The 19,898-nt window shown below is 44.1% G+C and overlaps 1 protein-coding gene across 12 annotated transcripts in view; it reads right to left on the bottom strand.

Moving 5' to 3' along the window:
- RGS12 (regulator of G protein signaling 12) overlaps positions 1–19,898 on the bottom strand; it is a 186,314-nt gene that overhangs the window by 138,093 nt on the left and 28,323 nt on the right. For all 12 annotated transcript variants that reach the window (XM_037898156.2, XM_037898160.2, XM_043544726.1 and 9 more), the window contains one exon: positions 61–177. In XM_037898156.2, coding sequence (XP_037754084.1) covers positions 61–177 — 117 coding nt within the window. The remainder of the gene's footprint in view (positions 1–60; positions 178–19,898) is intronic.

Genomic DNA, 19,898 nt, shown 5'->3' on the forward strand with positions numbered 1-19,898 from the left:
CTCCCCAGGAATCATTTAAAAGTTTAATATAATGTAATGTTTTATGTAAAGCTTAGTTACCTCAAGATCATCCAGTGAACGAGTAATGCTAAATCGCTTAGATCTTCCAAATGATCTCCGAACAGAGGAACGTTGGGGAGCCAGGGCTAATCCAACTGGATGTCCAAATTTGGCACCCTAAAACACAATAGAAAATATAGGGTTACTTATACTTGTATTTTATTTTAGTACTTTATTTACATAAAACTCCTCCTCAGAGACAACATCTGATTTCTAGAGATGTCCGTCTTTTATCCAGTTTTACAATTGTGTTGACAAGCACATTGAACACCAAGGAGGGAGGTCTTCAATAAAAGTAATAAAAGTGAGTTAGGTTCCCATTCTGAATGGGTGTTAGGCACCTGTCTCCTGTTTGTGTCTCTGAAATTCTCTACCCAAGTGACTTACTTAAGTTAATGAGGTGACTTTTCCGGCCAAGGCCCCAGTCCTGCAAACATTTAGACACGAATGACTTTATGAACATGAGTAATCAGTGGGACTACTCATCTGCATAAAGTAAATTGTATGTGTAATTAGCAGCAACATGGGTGCCCATATCTGAACATAAGAGAGACCTACCCCTATGTTGTAATGACTATAAAATGCTTGCTCACATTTCCTCCATATGATGCTACAACAATACTAGAATCCATCTTACCCAATCTTTGATGCACTCTTTCTGTATGCTTTAAATACAGCTGGAACATTCCCTGAAATTTTGGAACTGATTGGATGCAGCATTCAAGTTATCATATTACATCCAGACAAACAGAACTGACATCAAATTGAGAGTAAAACTATCTTGTGTCCCCACTTTGATGACTGACATTCCCTTTTTATGGCCTAACATCAATAAATTCCCACTTTCTTGCATGAGGTCTAAAATGAAGTCACTGACTACTCTTTAGCTTTGGAGAATAGAGTTATATCGCCTCTCCTCAACCATAAATGGCATCATAATCCACCTCCAAAGAAAATCAAAAAGGTTTTCTGGATTTCAAATGTCTCTATGGAGATGTTCCATCAAATTCTGTTCCTCTTTCGTGAGGGCCTCTTCTCTCATTTCCTTCTCTGTCTCCACACCATCCACAGCTGGAGAGTCACTATTTTTGTTGCTCCATGAATCTGAAACTTCCCTCAATTTATCATCATCTTCTTCCTTTATGCCGTTTTTCCCAGTGAGGGTCGCGGTGGCAGCATGGAGAATAGAGAGGACCTCCTTTTCTGCTGCAATATGTTCCAGCTCCTCCTGGGGGATTCCCCACTATTCCCAGGCCAGCCAGGAGATATAATCCCTCCAGTACATCCTGGGTCGGCCTTGGGGCCTCCACCCAGTGAAACGTGCCTGGCAAAGTTCCAACGGAAGCCTCCCAGGGGCATCCTTAACAGGTGCCCAAACCACCTCAACCAACTTCTCTTGATCCGGAGGAGTAGTGGCTCTACTCCAAGGCCATCCCAAATAGTCGAGCTCCTCACCCTGTCTCAGAGAGTAAGCCCAGTCACCCTACAGAGAAACTTCATTTCTGCGCTTGTACCTGCGATCTCATCCTTTCAGTCATTGCCCAAAGTTAATGACCACAGGTGAGGATCGGGATGTAAAGCGACCTGTAAATGGAGAGCTTTGTCCAAGAACTCAGCTCCCGCTTCACCACCACGGATCAGTACAGCGCCCGCATCACTGCCGCCACTGCACCAATCTGCCAGTTGATCACACTCTCCCACTTGCCATCACTCATGAACAAGACCCCTAGATATTTGAACTCTTCCACTAAATGTAGCAGCTCCCCCTGCACCTAGAGAGAGCAGTCCACTTTATTCCAGGAGAGGGCCCATGACCTCTGATTTGGAGGTGCTGATTCTCATCCCAGCCGCTTCACACTCAGCAGAAAAACATTCAAGTGTGCATCAGAGATCACAGTCTGAAGAAGCAAGAAGGACATCATCATCTGCAAACAGCAGAGATGCTACCTCCGAGTCCTCGTACTGGAGGCACTCCACAGCTCGGCTGCGCCTTGCTATCCTGGCCATGAAAATTATGAACAGGCATGGGGACAAGACACACCTTTGGCAAAATCGGTCACTCACCATGAACGAACTCAACTTAATGCCAAGAATATGAACACAACTCTCATTCCGAGAACAGAGGGACCGGATAGCATGCAAAAGCGGCACCGGCACCTTATACTCCCGGCAGCACTTCTCACAAGACATCAAAGGGAATGTAGTCATATGACTTCTCCAGGTCTACAAAACAAAGGTAGACTGGATTAGCAAACTCCCACGATCCCTTGAGTATCTGCGAGAAAGCAAAGAGCTGGTCAGTTGTTCCATGGCCAGGACAGAATCCACATTGTTCCTCCTGAATCCAAGGTTCAACTAATGGGCGTAACCTCCTCTCAAGCACCCTGGCATAGGCTTTGCCGAGGTGACTGAGGAGTGTGATCCCCCTATAGTTGGAACACACCCTCTGGTATCCTTCCTTAAAGATTGGGACCACCAGCCCAGTTTGCCAGTCCAAACGTACTGCATCAGCCCTCCACGCAACATTGAAGAGGCACATTAACCACTCCCAATTTATGTTGTCTTAAAACGTTCCTTTTAATTATATCATACTTAACTATCCCTTATTTCATCTGCTGTGGTGAGGAAGGATGCAAGTTGACAAGAATATGTATTGTAGGCTATGTTGCCATGGCTTTGTTGGTCCCAGGATATTAGAGAAACCTGGGGAGACCATTTTATTGGCCCAAATTTCTCTTGGAGAGAGATACATGCTTTCAAGCTTACACAGAGTTCTTCTTTAGGTCTGGGAAACGTACTCAGAGTGTCACAACTAAATACAAAGGTGAAAAGAATGTTTAGCATAAGTAAACATATTTAGAGGGACCATTTCAGGTGAAATAGCCAGATAATACCTCTCCAGTCACAGGGGGGGAAGCACACAAAAAAAGAAGCAGAGAGGGTTGGTTTAATGGGTTATAGACCATTGTAAAAAGCCATAACTCCAGCGTCTCTGTTCTGTCCACGATTTTTAGGGTCTAGCAGAGTTATGAACTTAAGCTCTTAGGCTTGTTTTTTGAAGGCACTGTGCAGTTTTCCTTTGAGGATGATGACTGAGAAGTCAGATATAGAGTAATCACTTTGTGAAAAGTGTTCACCCAGAAGTAAAAGGGTCTTTTTCTCTTTTATAATTTTTCTGTGCAACATTTCCCAGACCTGAAGAAGAGCTGTGACTCGAAACCTGGTCTCTCTCACCAAGAGAAGTTGCTCCAATAAAAGATATTACCTTACCTACCTTATGTCTCAAGAATATTTATTAGCGACTACATGGTTTTTAAATGGCAGCTATTACTTTTCCTTCACGTTTTTTTTCTTTTCTGCCTTTATGAGAGTCGCTGTTCCCAAATCTAAAATATTTCTGCTTTATTTTCCCCCTAAGTGTTTTGTTTTGCTATATTTGACATTTACATTAAGCAAAAATAATTCCATTCTTATAACTAGATGTTCACAGCTGATTGTACAAAGTAGGGAAAAAACAGAACACTATGAAGTTATATCACTGTTCTATAAGATGATATATTTTTGACATCTTCTCAGAAGAAAATGAATATCTGTTTATTTACCCACAGGTATTCAATGCTATTCTTTAACAATATGACTCTCATTAGTGACTTTGCAATTCTCATTGGTGTGTATTTACTAGAGACTCCATTTGGAAGTCTTCTTTATTGTAAGACGTATTGCCAAGGCCCAGTGTACTTTGCAGGAAGCTGGACCCAAAGTCTGGAGAAAGCCCTTCTTGTTTCTGGGGCATTTCAAGAAAGCTTTAAATAAGGAGGTTCTTAACTCACTATGAAAACAAATGATGCCCTATATTTTCAATTTTCAGTGTACTGACAATGAATAACTACACCATAGAAGCTGCCAGGGAGAAGCTGAAAAATAGACTCTTGAGGTTTTTGACAGCCAGGAACAATTTCAGACTGGAACAAGCACATTAGCTGGATATTTAAGCTACAAAATTATCATCAATTTAGTATGCTGACATTCTAAGTTGCCATCCTTAGGTTTCAAGGTTAACACCCACTGAGCTAAACAGGGCATTTCATATCCCTGAGATAATTTGCAAGTGATCTGCAGATCCAGGCAGGTATTATTGCATTGGTTCACACATGGTTTATATTTTAAGGCTCTTTGCAATCCTAAGATCTAAAATAACATTTGCCCCTGCAAAATGAAGGCTTAGATCTGAAGCAATACTCTGCAGCAGACTCCACAGCAAATTCAGCAGAATGCACCAATATTAATTATAGATAGTCAAAACAATAGTGTGGCACCTCGAGAGTGACACTCGATGTTCCTTGTACGTAAGGATCCAAGTTACTTGCATGTAAGTTTCAGAAAGTTTCACCACTTTTTAACTATGAAAGTACCCACCTTTGCATTTTTTAAATCTTTCATTTAGTGAGGAAAAAACACAAATGAGGAATGAAAGGCAGGAGGAACTCCAAAGGCTGGCAACAACAGTAACATCAGTACTTTGAGGGCAAATGGCATACTGAAGCCAACTGAGAAAGTATTAAAGTACACTTCAATGCATGCTCCTCACTGCTCCTCTGTAGTATCATCAAAAACAAAAGCTTTCCCAGCAGGTATCCATCTTTCATAACAGAAGGGTGACGAGAAAGAAAACGAAATATCAAAACTGGGCAAACACATCTGGAACAACGGAGAACATGACATTTTCACTTTGTTTCCCAGTGCAGCCCAAAGAGAACACAGAAATAATTGCCCAACATAGATTTAAATGGTGGCAATCCCTGTGTGCTACTCTGAGTGGTTATCATGTGCGGATAAAATATAATGCAAAAGATTTTAGAAACTAATTACATCTAAATTTGGGGAAGAGGGGGAGGCCTGCTTTAAGGTAACTCCAATTGCATTCTGAGGGAAAATGAAATTGATCTGCAATCTTCAGAATCACTAGATTTGGTTATTCAGCAAATGTTGATGCCTGAGCTTAAAACTAAAAGCCTCTTGGGTTATATAGGGTCTGTAAATACAGAGACACAGAATGAAAGGGAGGATGAAAAAACCACACTTAGAATCATGTAGGAGTACAAAACAGAACAGGAAATTAGCACCCAGTCAAAATTTGATGTAAGGTTTTCTGACACTTGTACAAAAATAAATATCGAGCACTTGGTTAGAATCCAGCCGTAGCATAATAAAGCAAATGAGAAATATGACCCCAATAAAGAAAGTGAGAAATATGGCCCATCTATACCAACAATAAAATAATGCTAGAAAACTGCTGATAAAAAGGTGGAAACCAGTTAAAGTTAACCACTTGCCTGGCCAATTTGGACAAGGCGTAAGTGTTTTGAAGCGGCACTTAAAGAAAAAATGTTCCCTAAACCAATAGTCTCTTTCTTGCATTGAAGAGCCGAGTTAGAGATACCTATGGGAGATGAACAGAACTAGACACTGCTAAAAAAAAGACTACTACTTGAATCTCTCTGCAAAATATTTAAATTTCCCAGTGATTGCTGAAGTCTCCCTTCCCCTGCCTTCTCTTTCCAGAGATTTTGTCTGTACAAATGGGCCTGGTCTCTGGAAGAGGAAATATGTTGGAAGTCTATTTATCTCATGCACAAAAAAAAAAAAAAAAAAAAAAATCTTACAGGAACAGGTATCTCCAGTTAACTACAGCCAAAGACTTTTACTGAGAATCTACTGAGGAAAAAGCACTATGGCTTGAACAGAAAATAGCTATTACAATTAGAATCTGAAAATCAGCTCAGCTGTAGGAAGTCACAGCATTTATTTGCATAAAGCAGTGGTCCCCAAACTGTAGGGGGTACACATCAGGGCCAAGGCCAGCCCCCACGGGGGGCGAGATGGGGGGGACCACTGAGCCCCACTCCGGCCCCAGCTGCAGCTCTGCTCTGCCCCCAGCCACAGCTCTGGCCCCAGCTCCACTCCGCCCCAGCCCATCTCTGGCCCCAGCCGCAGCTCCACTCTGCCCCCAGGCCAGCTCTACCCTCAGTCCCTCTCCACCCGCAGGCCAGCCCTGCCTCTAGCCTCAGCTCCACCCCCATCCTCAGTTCAGCCCCTAGCTCTGCCTTCAGCCAAGCTCCTTTGCTGAGCCAATTGTGCAGTAATGGGGGAGGGGGGTTGGACAGATTCCATTACTGGTAAACAGGGGTGTGACAGGAAAAGTTTGGGCACCACTGACGTAAAGGAAGATTTCAGAGGCTGTGTCTCTGATGTTTTCTACTAGTAACTGAAAGGTTTTAACATGCATGTAGTCAGTCAGTAATTAGAGGAACTATTAGGGAAAACTTAAATAGTACTCATTACCCTTATTATATACAGTAAAAGCGGTTTTAACCAGCACTTCAGTGGGAAAGCTCTATAAACCAGCATTTCTGATCTTCATTGAAATTCCAGTTTATAGTCCAGCTGTCACAGGGCCAGAAGTGGATTGGAGCATGGGAGGGAGTGTGGAGTGCGGGCACTCAGAGGGAGTTTGGGTGCGAGAGGGGGTTTGAGGCATGGGAGAGGGTGCAGGATCCAGGGGCCGCTTACCTCGGGTGGCTCCCCTCAAGCAGCAACCTGTCCTGGCTGCTCCTAGGCGGAGATGTGGCAGGCAATTCCATGCACTGCCCCCACCTCACCCCCAGCGCTAGCAACGCAGCTCCAATTAGCCAATGGCAGTGCCCGTGGAAGGAGGCAGCGCACAGAGCTGTTTGCCATGCCTCCCCTTAGGAGCAGCCAGGAGAGGTCACCGCTTGCAGGGAGCCACCTGAGGGGAGCAGCCCCCAGATACAGTACCCCAAGCCGCTGCCCTGAGCCCCCTCCTGCACCCAAACTCCCTCTTAGTTAACCAGCATTTTCTACACCCCATTCTCCCAACATGTTGGATAAAACAGCTTTTACTGTACTATGAACTACTGCAGAAAAATTTGTAAGGATGAAGATGAATTTTTCAAAGAAGCATACTGCCATCTGCCTAAAAAATACTTTGAATCGTGCATATATGCTAGATTAACTCTCTTTTTTTTTGGTACAGAGTGCCAATGAAGTCTATTACAATTTATTAAATAGTGGTATAAGATATGTTCCCTACCTGAAACATATAATCTCTGGATCAATAAACCAAAATCAGGACAGTAGATAGATATTTGATCAGAGGCTGAAAAGGAAAGCCGAAATTCCTGAAGCCTAACCCTAGAATGGTAGAGAAACTAGAAAATTCCTCTGACAACTTAGGAAGTCTAATACCTGCTAATAAATATTAACCCTTTTAGTTTCTTTTTTTCTTGCATATTAATTTAAATATGAACTATTCTTCCAAAATCTTTATAGCATTACCAAAGTGTGTGTTTGAATTCTAATTGGTTTTTAACCTGTAAGTGACCTATATTTAGGAATTTCATATGATTGAGTGTTGAGCTGCATCTAGTTATCCTCAGCATTTTCATATCTTTAAGAATCCAGGTGTCCTGCAGAAAAAACCCTCAAACTACTAAAAGTGTACACAAAAGTATAAACAAAACTGGGTGATATTGTTATAGCAGATTTTTCTATAAAGAACAGAGTCAATAAAAAAATTGCTAGTACAGAGGAGTTCCATAAGAAATGAAAAAGTAATAATGTCCGGATTAGACCTCCCCTTATCTTATCACTCATGTAACCTAAAGATACCACCAAAAAATCCATAAGAAATTAAGTAAAATGAAAACGTCAAAACAAGACACATAGTAAAATTAATCATGAAAAAGTATTTTTCCCTCCAAAAACACGTTTTTGTCTCAGACCCTATAAAAAGGCAGAGGATTTTAAAAATTAGGTGAGAGAGTGCAAACTGTGGCATCCCACCAGTAACAGATAAGAAAAACACAGGGTACGTCTACACTCCAGTGTAAGCCCAAGCTCAGACTCAAGCTCAAGCCTATCCGCCACTTCTATCCACACATAAATCATGCTAACTCAGGGCTTCGACCCAGAGTCCCAGTACCCTGTGGGGTTGCAGGATCTGAGACCAGGTCAGGCCTTGATCCAGGGTTCAAGCCCTATTGTTTTGTAGTGTAGACATAGCCTTGCTTGACTCAGGTCCTGGGAGTCCTCCAAAAAGTATCCCACAATCCCACGGGCCAACATCCTTTGTCCTCTCTATTCCAAGGATCTTGAATCTCCTCTACTGAAAAGAGAAGCCACCACCCTTAGCATACTGCAGCAGCTCAGTGAGTCAATGTTAATCTTTCTGACCACTGAGTTGCAAATACACCAGAGAGCATTCTGTGTTTGCAATGCAGACTGAACAGAACATCTCTTTTGTGAATCAAACTGCTTCAAGGTCACAGGAATTGGTAAATCTCTGGTGCAAACCCAGGAAAACTGTGGACTTTAGTAAGAGTACTAGGAATGACCACACATACTAACAAATAGTGAAGAAGCTGGTAGCTTTGCAAATTTACCAAACCAGTGACCAGTGCAAGGAGCAGATTAAGTAGCTCAAGAGTAAGTACCAGAAAACTAGACACCAGAACCGCACCCCAGGAAACTTGCCAACATCATGTCCATATTATGAGGCGTTTGACTGGGTGCTGGGCACTGTGCCCAGTGCGGAGCCAACCCTGATGCACAATGACCTAGTCAGCCAGGATGGTGCCCTGCTGGCTCCAGAATCCAGCATGGGGACTAATGGGAGAAAACAGCAGTCACTGAATGGGGACACTGAAGTCACTATGTTGCTGAAACTGGTTCCAGAGCAGGTTTTGGAGCAGGAGCAGCACATTCTGGGTCCATACTAGGAAGAGCTGATGCACCCCCAAAGGACAGCCCACTGCGGAGCCTGCAGCAGACGCAGACAAGATAGAAACTGATCTTAAGTCCACTACGTTTTGGGTTCCATTTTAACGTTTAACAACACAGTAATAGAAGGAATTTCTGCTCCAGGAACCAGTGCAAAAGTTATGAGAAGCCCCGGTTAGCAGTGTGTATTTGTTAATGGCGGAGTGTATGCCAGCAGCATAGTTCCCCTCAACACCACCACATGGAGCTCAAAAAGGTGAGCAGGACATGTAAACAGTAAAGAATATCTTTTAAGTGTATAGTTTACAGAAAAACCAGAGATTTGTTTTGCTAGGACCATTCCTGTTTCTTAAAAATAATAGCCTTACATTGCCATGCCTGTATGTATGCCATTCTGTAACCATTCTATGGTCTGTTGAGACATAAGTTACTGAAAGAAGAAGTTACTCACCTTGTGCAGTAACTATGGTTCTTCGAGATGTGTGCCCCTATGGATGCTCCACCGTAAGTGTGTATTCATCCCTGCACTGCTGATCGGAGAACTTTGGTAGCAGTGTCTGTTGGGCCCCAACATTTGCGGTCTCTCCTCGTGCTGTGCCATGAGGCTAGTCAATGCACACAGGCTAACCCTCCTCAGTTCCTTCTCTACTGCAGAGTCATAGACAAGAACTCTGAAGTAGAGGGGAGGAGGGAGGGTTGTAGAGTACCCATAGGGCCACACATCATCTCGAAGAACCATCATTACTGCACAAGGTAACAACTTCTTCAATTTGTGTCCCTGTGGGTGCTCCACTGTGTGTGACCCCCAAGCAGTATCCCTTCTGGAGGGCTGGGACTTCAGAGTTGGATCAGTTACAGATGAAAGTACTGTGGAGCCAAAGATGGCATCAGAGGCGGAGTCCCCAGCGATCACGTAGTGTTCTGAGAAAGTGTGGTCTGACGCCCATGTCACCGCTCTACAGATCTCTGAGACAGGGACATTCTTGAAGGTGGCAAGAGATGAGGAGATCAATCTTGTGGAGTGTGTATGGATCGACTCCGGAGGGGTCATGTTACAAATTTGATAGGACTGTCGGATACAATTCGAGACCCACTTAGAGAGTCTTTGGGCAGATATTGTTGAGCCCGTGGATCTTTCCGCCATAGAGAGAGGAAAAGTCTAGAGGACTTTCCAAAGGCATTTGTCCTATCAAGGTAGAAGGACAGGGCTCTCCTAACATCTAGGACGTAGTATAGCCTCCCTATTGTCTTGGTGAGGCTTGAAATAGAAGATTGCAAGGTGAATCAATCTGATTCATGTGAAACGGGGAGGTTACCTTCGGGATGAATTTTGGATATGGTCTGAGTGTAACCTTGTCTGGAAAAAATACTGTCCATGGGGGATGCGCCATCAGAACTGCTTTCTCTTCTATTCTTCAAGGTAATTGCTATCAGGAATGCCGTTTTCACTGATAGGTATGTAAGTGAACAGGTGGCTATGGGTTTGAAGGGGGGCCTAGTCAGCCCTTTCAGTACCAGGTTTAGATCCCACATGGGGTAGAAAGTCAAGGTTGAGGGAAAAGCTTTATTATACCCTTAAGGAACTTTTTAGTGGTTGGGTGTGACAGCACTGAATACCCCTCTAGAAGTTGGTGAAAGGCTGTAATAGCTGCTAGATGGACCCTAAGAGAGTTTATGGATAATCCTGACTTTATACGGATCAGAGCATAATCTAGGACGTGTGGAAGAGTCACAGATGTTGGGGAGATTTGTTGGGATATGCACCAAATCTGAAACCTGGACCACTTCTGCAGGTAAGTTTGTCGTGTGTAGGACTTTCTACTGTACAATACAAACTCTGGTATCTCCCTTGAGCAGGAGCTCTCTAGGTGTTGGAGCCAAGCAGGAACCATGCTTTGAGGCAGAGAATCCCTAAATTGGGATGCAGGATATGCCCTTTGTCCTGTGAGAGGAGGTGCAGAAAGGTTGGGAGAGAGATCGGCATGCACATCACGAGCTGTGCTAGGTAAGAGTACCAGGTCTGTCTTGGCCAACTAGGAGCAATCAGGATGATGTTAGCTGCATCCCTTTTTATTTTTAGCAGGATCTTCAGTAGTAGAAAAAACACAGGAAAGGTGTAAAGAAAGTCTTTGTCCAACGGGAGTAGAAGGGCATTGCCCAGAGAGTGCTGCCCCATCCCCACCCTGGAGCAGTAGTGTGGACATTTCTTGTTCTGGTAAGTGGCAAACAGGTCTGTGGACAGCATTCCCTATCATGTGAATAAGTCATGGAGTACTGACAGATGTATCTCCCACTCGTGATCATGTGAGAATTTGAGACTGAGATGGTCAGTTGTTGAGGTCTATTTTCCTGGGAGGTAAGCCATGGACAGAGTTACATTGTGGGAGACGCATCAGTTCCATAATCTCATTGCCTCTGCGCATAGAGAGGGAGACTGCCCCGCCCCCCTTGCCAGTTGATGTAGTACATGCAGGCTATGTTGTCCATTAGGATCTTTGTATGTGAGATTCTGCGATCAGCAGGAGGAAATGGATGCAGGTGTTCCTGACTGCTCTCAGTTCAAGGAGACCAATGTGGAGAGACATCTCTGTAGGCAACCATTTGCCTTGCGTCATGAGACCATTTAAATGCACACCCCACCCAATGAGTGGTAAGGAGCAATGATGGTGATGTGTGCGAGAAGGGGATCCGTTTGCACACATTGGCTGGGACCTTCCACCAGTTAAAGGAGTTTTTGATCCTGGTGGGTAGTAACAGGAGTTTGTCCAGCTTGTCTCTGTTCTCTAAACCAAACAGAACCATAGTTGGAGGTATCGCATGTGGAGTCTAGTGTGTGGTATCACCACCATGCCTGTTGACGCGTGCCCCAAGAGTTCAAGGCAAAGTTTGGTTGGTATCTGTGGACTGTATTGAACAGTATCTATGAGCAAAACAAAGGATAGAAACCTGTGTTGAAGTAGGAGGGCTTTGGCCTCTATGGCATCTAGGTCAACCCTTAGGAATGCCAGGCATTGCACTGGAGTGAGGGTTGACTTCTGGGTGTTGATCTGTAAACCCAGTTCTGTAACAAGTACAAGGTATCATAGTGTTGATGGCTTTGTGGGCTTCTTGGAGAGATCAAGCTCTGAGGAGACAGTTGTCCAGATATGGGTAAATCCTTATCCCTTGTGAACGTAAGTTAGAAGCTACCACTGAGAGAAGTTTGGAAAATACTCTTGGGACCAATGATAGTCCGAAGGGGAGGACTCTGTATTAGTAATGGTAGTTTCCCAGAGTGAACCTGAGAAATTGCCTGCGAGCAAGTAAGATCGAGATGTGAAAGCAGGCATCCTGAACGTTAAGGGCCGAAAAACATTCTCCCTGTTCCAGTGTTGGAATGATCGCCAACGAGGTGATCATCTTGAACTTCTGAGCCTTGACAAATTGTTGAGAGCTATGAGGTCCAATATGGGTCTCCAACCTCTCTTTAGTTTAGGTATTAGGAAGTAACGACAGTAGAACCCCTTACCTTGTAGATGCTGAGATAGTGGTTCTATGGCTCCTAACTGGAGAAGATGATCTATCTCCTGTCGTAGTAAACTCTTATGAGAAGGGTCCCTGAAGGATGAGGAAGGGTATAACAGAGGGGGTATGGAGGTCAAATGGATGGGGTGCCCGGATCAGACAATCTCTATAACCCATTGGTCCGACATTATGCGTTCCCAGGCATGGTGGAACACTGTGAATCGGTGGCCAAATGGGTATACAACCATGGTTGACTGCAGTTGTGGAGAGTGGTCTCACAGCGCCTCAGCCTGCCTGTCAAAAGTGGCATTTACAGCAGTGGATTGGGACGAGGTTTGCAGACCAGACAGTTTGCGCTTCAGGAACTTCCCTTTCTCAATTTGCAGTTCATAATGGTGCTGAGGTTGATATTGAGCCATGTAAGGTCTGTGCTGAGACTGGGGACTAAAACATCTCTTTTACCCCAGTCTATAGATTCCCAGTCACCAGAGGGTAGCCCTGGAATCCTTTAGAGTATATAGGGAGGCATCAGTCTTTTCAGCGAAGAGCTTTGTGTACTAAAAAGGAAGATCTTCCACCATGGACTGCACCTCTTTCAGGAATCCCAACAAATGGAGCTATAACACCCATCACATCACCATCACCATGGAGATGGACCTAGGTACCATGTCGGTGGCATCAAGGGCCGATTATAGCGATATTTTTGCTACTAATTGCCCCTTCTGTATGACGGTCTTGAAGGATTCCAAAGCACCTCCGGCAGTTTGTCAATAAAATAATTGAGTTTGTTGTAATTTGTGTAGTCATATTTGGCCGTGAGCAAATTGGCAATATGAAACTGTAAGGTGGCCGACAAATATGCCTTCCTGCCAAAGAGATCAAGGCACTTCCAGTCTCTGCCATAGGGTGTAGCCCTGGACTGGTGTTGCCATCCGTGGGAATTGATTGCGTCCACCAGAATGGAACTGGGTGTTGGGTGGGAAAAAAGGAACTCTGATTCATTTGCAGGGACATAATTTTTTTTATCTGCCCGCTTGCAAGTTGGTGCCACCGATGCCAGGATTTGCCACTGTTTTGGCCAGGTCTAAAATGGCCTCATTGATTGGGAGGGTAATCGTCGATGAGGAGGAAGAGTGGCGGATATCCAGGAGCTGATGGTGTGCGTATCCTTTACCGCCTCTAGTACTATGTAGAGGGTGTCCACCATGCTCTTTGCCAGCTCCCAGAAAAGGCGGAAGTCATCTACCAGAGATGGTGGGGGAGGCATGACTGCTTCCTCCAGGAAGGAGGATGTGGTCTTTGGTGTTATGTCCTCCTCCATCTCCTGAGATGGTTCAGAGGTCTTAGATGCTGTCACCAAGGGAGTATGCCTGGAGGGTTCTCAGGCAAGGCTGGAGGATTCTCTGCTCCTTGAAGTCTTTAAACCACAATTTGAGGACTTCAATAGCTCAGACATAGGTGAGGTTTTTCTCAGGAGTGGGTGGGTGAGATTCTGTGGCCTGCGTTGTGCAGGAGGTCAGACTAGATGATCATAATGGTCCCTTCTGACCTTAGTATCTATGAATCTATCTATGAATAGGTGAATATGTACCTATCTGAAAATAACCACCGCCTGAAATATAATCATAATTTTCCTCCGAACGTAGCTTCATGAGAATTCTTATTATTTAAACATGTTTATTTGTCATTGTGAATAGGTTCTCTCGTTACATTTATTTTTGTTAAAAAGCAAAATAAATGAAGAAGGGTGAGGACAGTCGCAGTTTGTGATAGCCTGTATCAGTATAGAAAAGGCTGTCTTTATGAGAGCACTAGGGAGGGAGTTTATCTGGGAGTGGTGTAGCATCAGCATTGCAGGGGGAGAGGTTGCTGTAAATGGAGAGGCTAGATACCATTAACTTGGGTTTGAACAGAGACTGGGAGTGGCTGGGTCATTACACATATTGAATCCATTTCCTAAGTTAAGTATCCTCACACCTTCCTGTCAACTGTCTAAATGGGCCATCTTGATTATCACTACAAAAGTTTTTTTCTCCTGCTGATAATAGCTCATCTTAACTAATTAGCCTCTCAGTTTGTATGGCAACTTCCACCTTATCTGTATGTATATAGGTTTCAGAGTAACAGCCGTGTTAGTCTGTATTCGCAAAAAGAAAAGGAGTACTTGTGGCACCTTAGAGACTAACCAATTTATTTGAGCATAAGCTTTCGTGAGCTACAGCTCACTTCATCAGATGCATACTGTGGAAACTGCAGAAGACATTATATACACAGAGACCATGAAACAATACCTCCTCCCACCACACTCTCCTGCTGGTAATAGCCTATCCAAAGTGATCACTCTCCTCACAATGCGCATGATAATCAAGTTGGGCCATATCCAGCACAAATCCAGGTCCTCTCACTCTCCGCCCCACCACACACAAACTCACTCTCCTGCTGGTAATAGCCCATCCAAAGTGACCACTCTCTTTACAATGTGTATGATAATCAAGGTGGGCCATTTCCAGCACAAATCCAGGTTTTCTCACCCCCCCACCCCCATACACACACAAACTGGAAATGGCCCAACTTGATTATCATACACATTGTAAAGAGAGTGCTCACTTTGGATGGGCTATTACCAGCAGGAGAGTGAGTTTGTGCGGGGTGGGGGGCGGAGGGTGAGAGGACCTGGATTTGTGCTGGAAATGGCCCAACTTGATTATCATGCGCATTGTGAGGAGAGTGATCGCTTTGGATGGGCTATTACCAGCAGGAGAGTGTGGTGGGAGGAGGTATTGTTTCATGGTCTCTGTGTATATAATGTCTTCTCCAGTTTCCACAGTATGCATCCAATGAAGTGAGCTGTAGCTCACGAAAGCTTATGCTCAAATAAATTGGTTAGTCTCTAAGGTGCCACAAGTACTCCTTTTCTTTTTGCGAATACAGACTAACACGGCCGTTACTCTGAAACCTGTCATTATGCGAGGCACTGCATTTAGCCGTATGGAGTGGAAATCTATCAACTGCACGAAAAAACTTGTACAGATACAGACAGACATCATCATCCTTTCCAAATGCAAACAGATGGACATCGTACCAAAAGGACTGAAGGTAAAAAATTCATTACAATCTACATACCACACAGACTATGTTGACAGCTTGTGCCACACGGTCTCAAAGAAACTGCGGAATCACCTGATCAACATCCTCTACAGCAAACAGGGAAAGATTAAGAATGAGCTCTCAAAAATGGATACTCTCATAAAAAACCAACCTTCCACACAAACTTCCTCGTGGCTGGAATTTACTAAAACTAGACAAGCCATTTACAACGCACACTTTGCTTCTCTACAAAAGAAAAAGGACACTAAACTTTCTAAACTACTACATGCTACAAGGGGCCACAGCAATGGTTCCCTCAACCCACCCAGCAATATTGTTAACCTATCCAACTATACTCTCAGCCCAGCAGAAGCAGCTGTCCTATCTTGGGGCCTCTCCTTCTGCCCCTCCACCCCCACGAACATGATACAGTTCTGTGGTGACCTAGAATCCTATTTTCGACGTCTCCGACTCAAGGAATATTTCCAACATACCTCTGAACAACATACTAATCCACAGAGGCCTCCCTACCAACATTACAAAAAGAAGGATTCTAGGTGGACTCCTCCTGAAGGTCGAAACAGCAGCCTGGACTTCTACATAGAGTGCTTCTGCCGATGTGCACGGGCTGAAATTGTGGAAAAGCAGCATCACTTGCCCCATAACCTCAGCCATGCAGAACACAATGCCATCCACAGCCTCAGAAACAATTCTGACATCATAATCAAAAAGGCTGACAAAGGAGGTGCTGTTGTCACCATGAATAGGTCGGAATATGAACAAGAGGCTGCTCGGCAGCTCTCCAACACCACTTTCTACAAGCCATTACCCTCTGATCCCACTGAGAGTTACCAAAAGCAACTACAGCATTTGCTGAAGAAACTTCCTGAAAAAGCACAAGATCAAATCCGCACAGACACACCCCTGGAACCCCGACCTGGGATATTCTATCTACTACCCAAGATCCATAAACCTGGAAATCCTGGGCGCCCCATCATCTCAGGCATTGGCACACTGACAGCAGGATTGTCTGGCTATGTAGACTCCCTCCTCAGGCCCTATGCTACTAGCACTCCCAGCTACCTTCGAGACACCACTGACTTCCTGAGGAAACTACAATCCATCGGTGATCTTCCTGATAACACCATCCTGGCCACTATGGATATAGAAGCCCTCTACCCCAACATTCCACACAAAGATGGACTACAAGCCGTCAAGAACACTATCCCCGATAATGTCATGGCTAACCTGGTGGCTGAACTTTGTGACTTTGTCCTTACCCATAACTATTTTACATTTGGGGACAATGTATACCTTCAGATCAGCGGCACTGCTATGGGTACCCGCATGGCCCCATAGTATGCCAACATTTTTATGGCTGATTAGAACAACGCTTCCTCAGCTCTCGTCCCCTAACGCCCCTACTCTACTTGCGCTATATTGATGACATCTTCATCATCTGGACCCATACAAAAGAAGCCCTTGAGGAATTCCACCATGATTTCAACAATTTCCATCCCACCATCAACCTCAGCCTGGTCCAGTCCACACAAGAGATCCACTTCCTGGACACTACAGTGCTAATAAACAATGGTCACATAAACACCACCCTATACCGGAAACCTACTGACCGCTATTCCTACCTACATGCCTCCAGCTTTCACCCTGACCACACCACACGATCCATCGTCTACAGCCAAGCTCTGCGATACAACCGCATTTGCTCCAACCCCTCAGACAGAGACAGACACCTACAAGATCTCTATCAAGCATTCTTACAACTACAATACCCACCTGCGGAAGTGAAGAAACAGATTGATAGAGCCAGAAGAGTTCCCAGAAGTCACCTACTACAGGACAGGCCTAACAAAGAAAATAACAGAACGCCACTAGCCGTCACCTTCAGCCCCCAACTAAAACCCCTCCAACGCATTATTAAGGATCTACAACCTATCCTGAAGGATGACCCAACACTCTCACAAATCTTGGGAGACAGGCCAGTCCTTGCCTACAGACAGCCCCCCAACCTGAAGCAAATACTCACCAGCAACCACATATCACACAACAGAACCACTAACCCAGGAACCTATCCTTGCAACAAAGCCCCTTGCCAACTGTGCCCACATATCTATTCAGGGGACACCATCACAGGGCCTAATAACATCAGCCACACTATCAGAGGCTCGTTCACCTGCACATCCACCAATGTGATATATGCCATCATGTGCCAGCAATGCCCCTCTGCCATGTACATTGGTCAAACTGGACAGTCTCTACGTAAAAGAATAAATGGACACAAATCAGATGTCAAGAATTACAACATTCATAAACCAGTCGGAGAACACTTCAATCTCTCTGGTCATGCAATTACAGACATGAAGGTCGCTATCTTACAACAAAAAAACTTCAAATCCAGACTCCAGCGAGAAACTGCTGAATTGGAATTCATTTGCAAATTGGATACTATTAATTTAGGCTTAAATAGAGACTGGGAGTGGCTAAGTCATTGTGCAAGGTAGCCTATTTCCCCTTGTTTTTTCCTACCCCCCGCCCCCAGACGTTCTGGTTAAACTTGGACTTATGCTGGAAATGGCCCACCTTGATTATCATACACATTGTAAGGAGAGTGGTCAGTTTGGATGAGCTATTACCAGCAGGAGAGCGAGTTTGTGGGTGGGTGGGTGGGGGGGTGAGAAAACCTGGATTTGTGCTGGAAATGGCCCACCTTGATTATCATGCACACTGTAGGGAGAGTGGTCTCTTGGATAAGCTATTACCAGCAAGAGAGTGAGTTTGTGTGTGTGTGGTTTTTTTTTTTTTTTTTTTTTTGGGGGGGGGAGGGGGTGAGAAAACCTGGATTTGTGCTGGAAATGGCCCATCTTGATTATCATACACATTGTAAAGAGAGTGGTCACTTTGGATGGGCTATTACCAGCAGGAGAGTGAGTTTGTGTGTGGGGGGGGGGGGGGTGAGAAAACCTGGATTTGTGCTGGAAATGGCCCACCTTGATTATCATGCACATTGTAGGGAGAGTGGTCTCTTTGGATAAGCTATTACCAGCAAGAGAGTGAGTTTGTGTGTGTGTGTTGTTTTTTTGGGGGGGGGAGTGAGAAAACCTGGATTTGTGCTGGAAATGGCCCACCTTGATTATCATACACATTGTAAAGAGAGTGGTCACTTTGGATGGGCTATTACCAGCAGGAGAGTGTGGTGGGAGGAGGTATTGTTTCATGGTCTCTGTGTATATAATGTCTTCTGCAGTTTCCACAGTATGCATCCGATGAAGTGAGCTGTAGCTCACGAAAGCTTATGCTCAAATAAATTGGTTAGTCTCTAAGGTGCCACAAGTACTCCTTTTCTTTTTGTATGTATATATAATCTTCTTACTACATGTTCCATTCTATGCATCCGATGAAGTGGGCTGTAGCCCACGAAAGCTTATGCTCTAATACATTTATTAGTCTCGAAGATGCCACAAGTACTCCTGTTCTTAAACAACAGGTGATGATCTTGGTATGTTATGATAGCACCTCCTCTTACAATCACAAGCAGCGACATTAAGAGGAGGATGGAAATGTTTTAAAATGGAATTTAAAATTACAAAAAGTAAGCTGTACAAGAAGAGGGAAAGAGTTCCAGAGAGGTGATGCCTGAGAAAAAAGAATACAAAAATACTGTAATTATATGGCACATACCAAACTCTAGCTCAAATACAAAAATTACTGATGTATAATGGTTTCAACAGAAACCACCAAATTTCCTCCTCCATCAACACTCATGTCAGAGTTGGAACAAATTAGAAAATCCTTTGGCTTGGAGCTCTCCTACCTGCCTTTTGGCTCCCTTGGAGATGAAAGCTAGGCCACATTTTGGGGGAAAATACAGTTTTATCTCAATGGGATGTTAACTTTGAAACCCATGTGTGACAATTAAAATGGCAACATTGGTAACAATTTCACTTTTGATCAAAGCACACAACAAAAAACAAATATAATAAAATCATTCAGAGTTTTTAAGGCCAGAAAGCACAACTGTGATCATCTAATCTGACTCTCTGCAAAACAGAGGCCACCAATTTCAGTAAGCAGATCCTGCATCTAACTCAACAATTTGTGGTTGCACTGGAAGCTAAGATTACTGCAACCTGTCATGAACAAGTGTCAGGGAATCGGAACCTCCCTATCCTTCCTATGTAACTAATGGGGATCGGTGTCCTGGCTAGAGGTCCCATATGGAAAAGGTTGAGAACCAATAAACTGGAGCATATGTTTTAGAAAGACATCCAATTTAATTTAAAGGCTCCCAATGATGGACAATTTACTATATCCCTTCATAATTTGTACCAGCAGTTAATTACACTCACTTTTAAAAATTTGCAACTTATTTCCAGTTTGAATGTATCTGACCTCAATTTCAACCTTGTTATGACGGTCTGCTACTATCAGAA

This window comes from Chelonia mydas, chromosome 4 (assembly GCF_015237465.2).
Source record: "Chelonia mydas isolate rCheMyd1 chromosome 4, rCheMyd1.pri.v2, whole genome shotgun sequence".
NCBI lineage: Eukaryota > Metazoa > Chordata > Testudines > Cheloniidae > Chelonia > Chelonia mydas.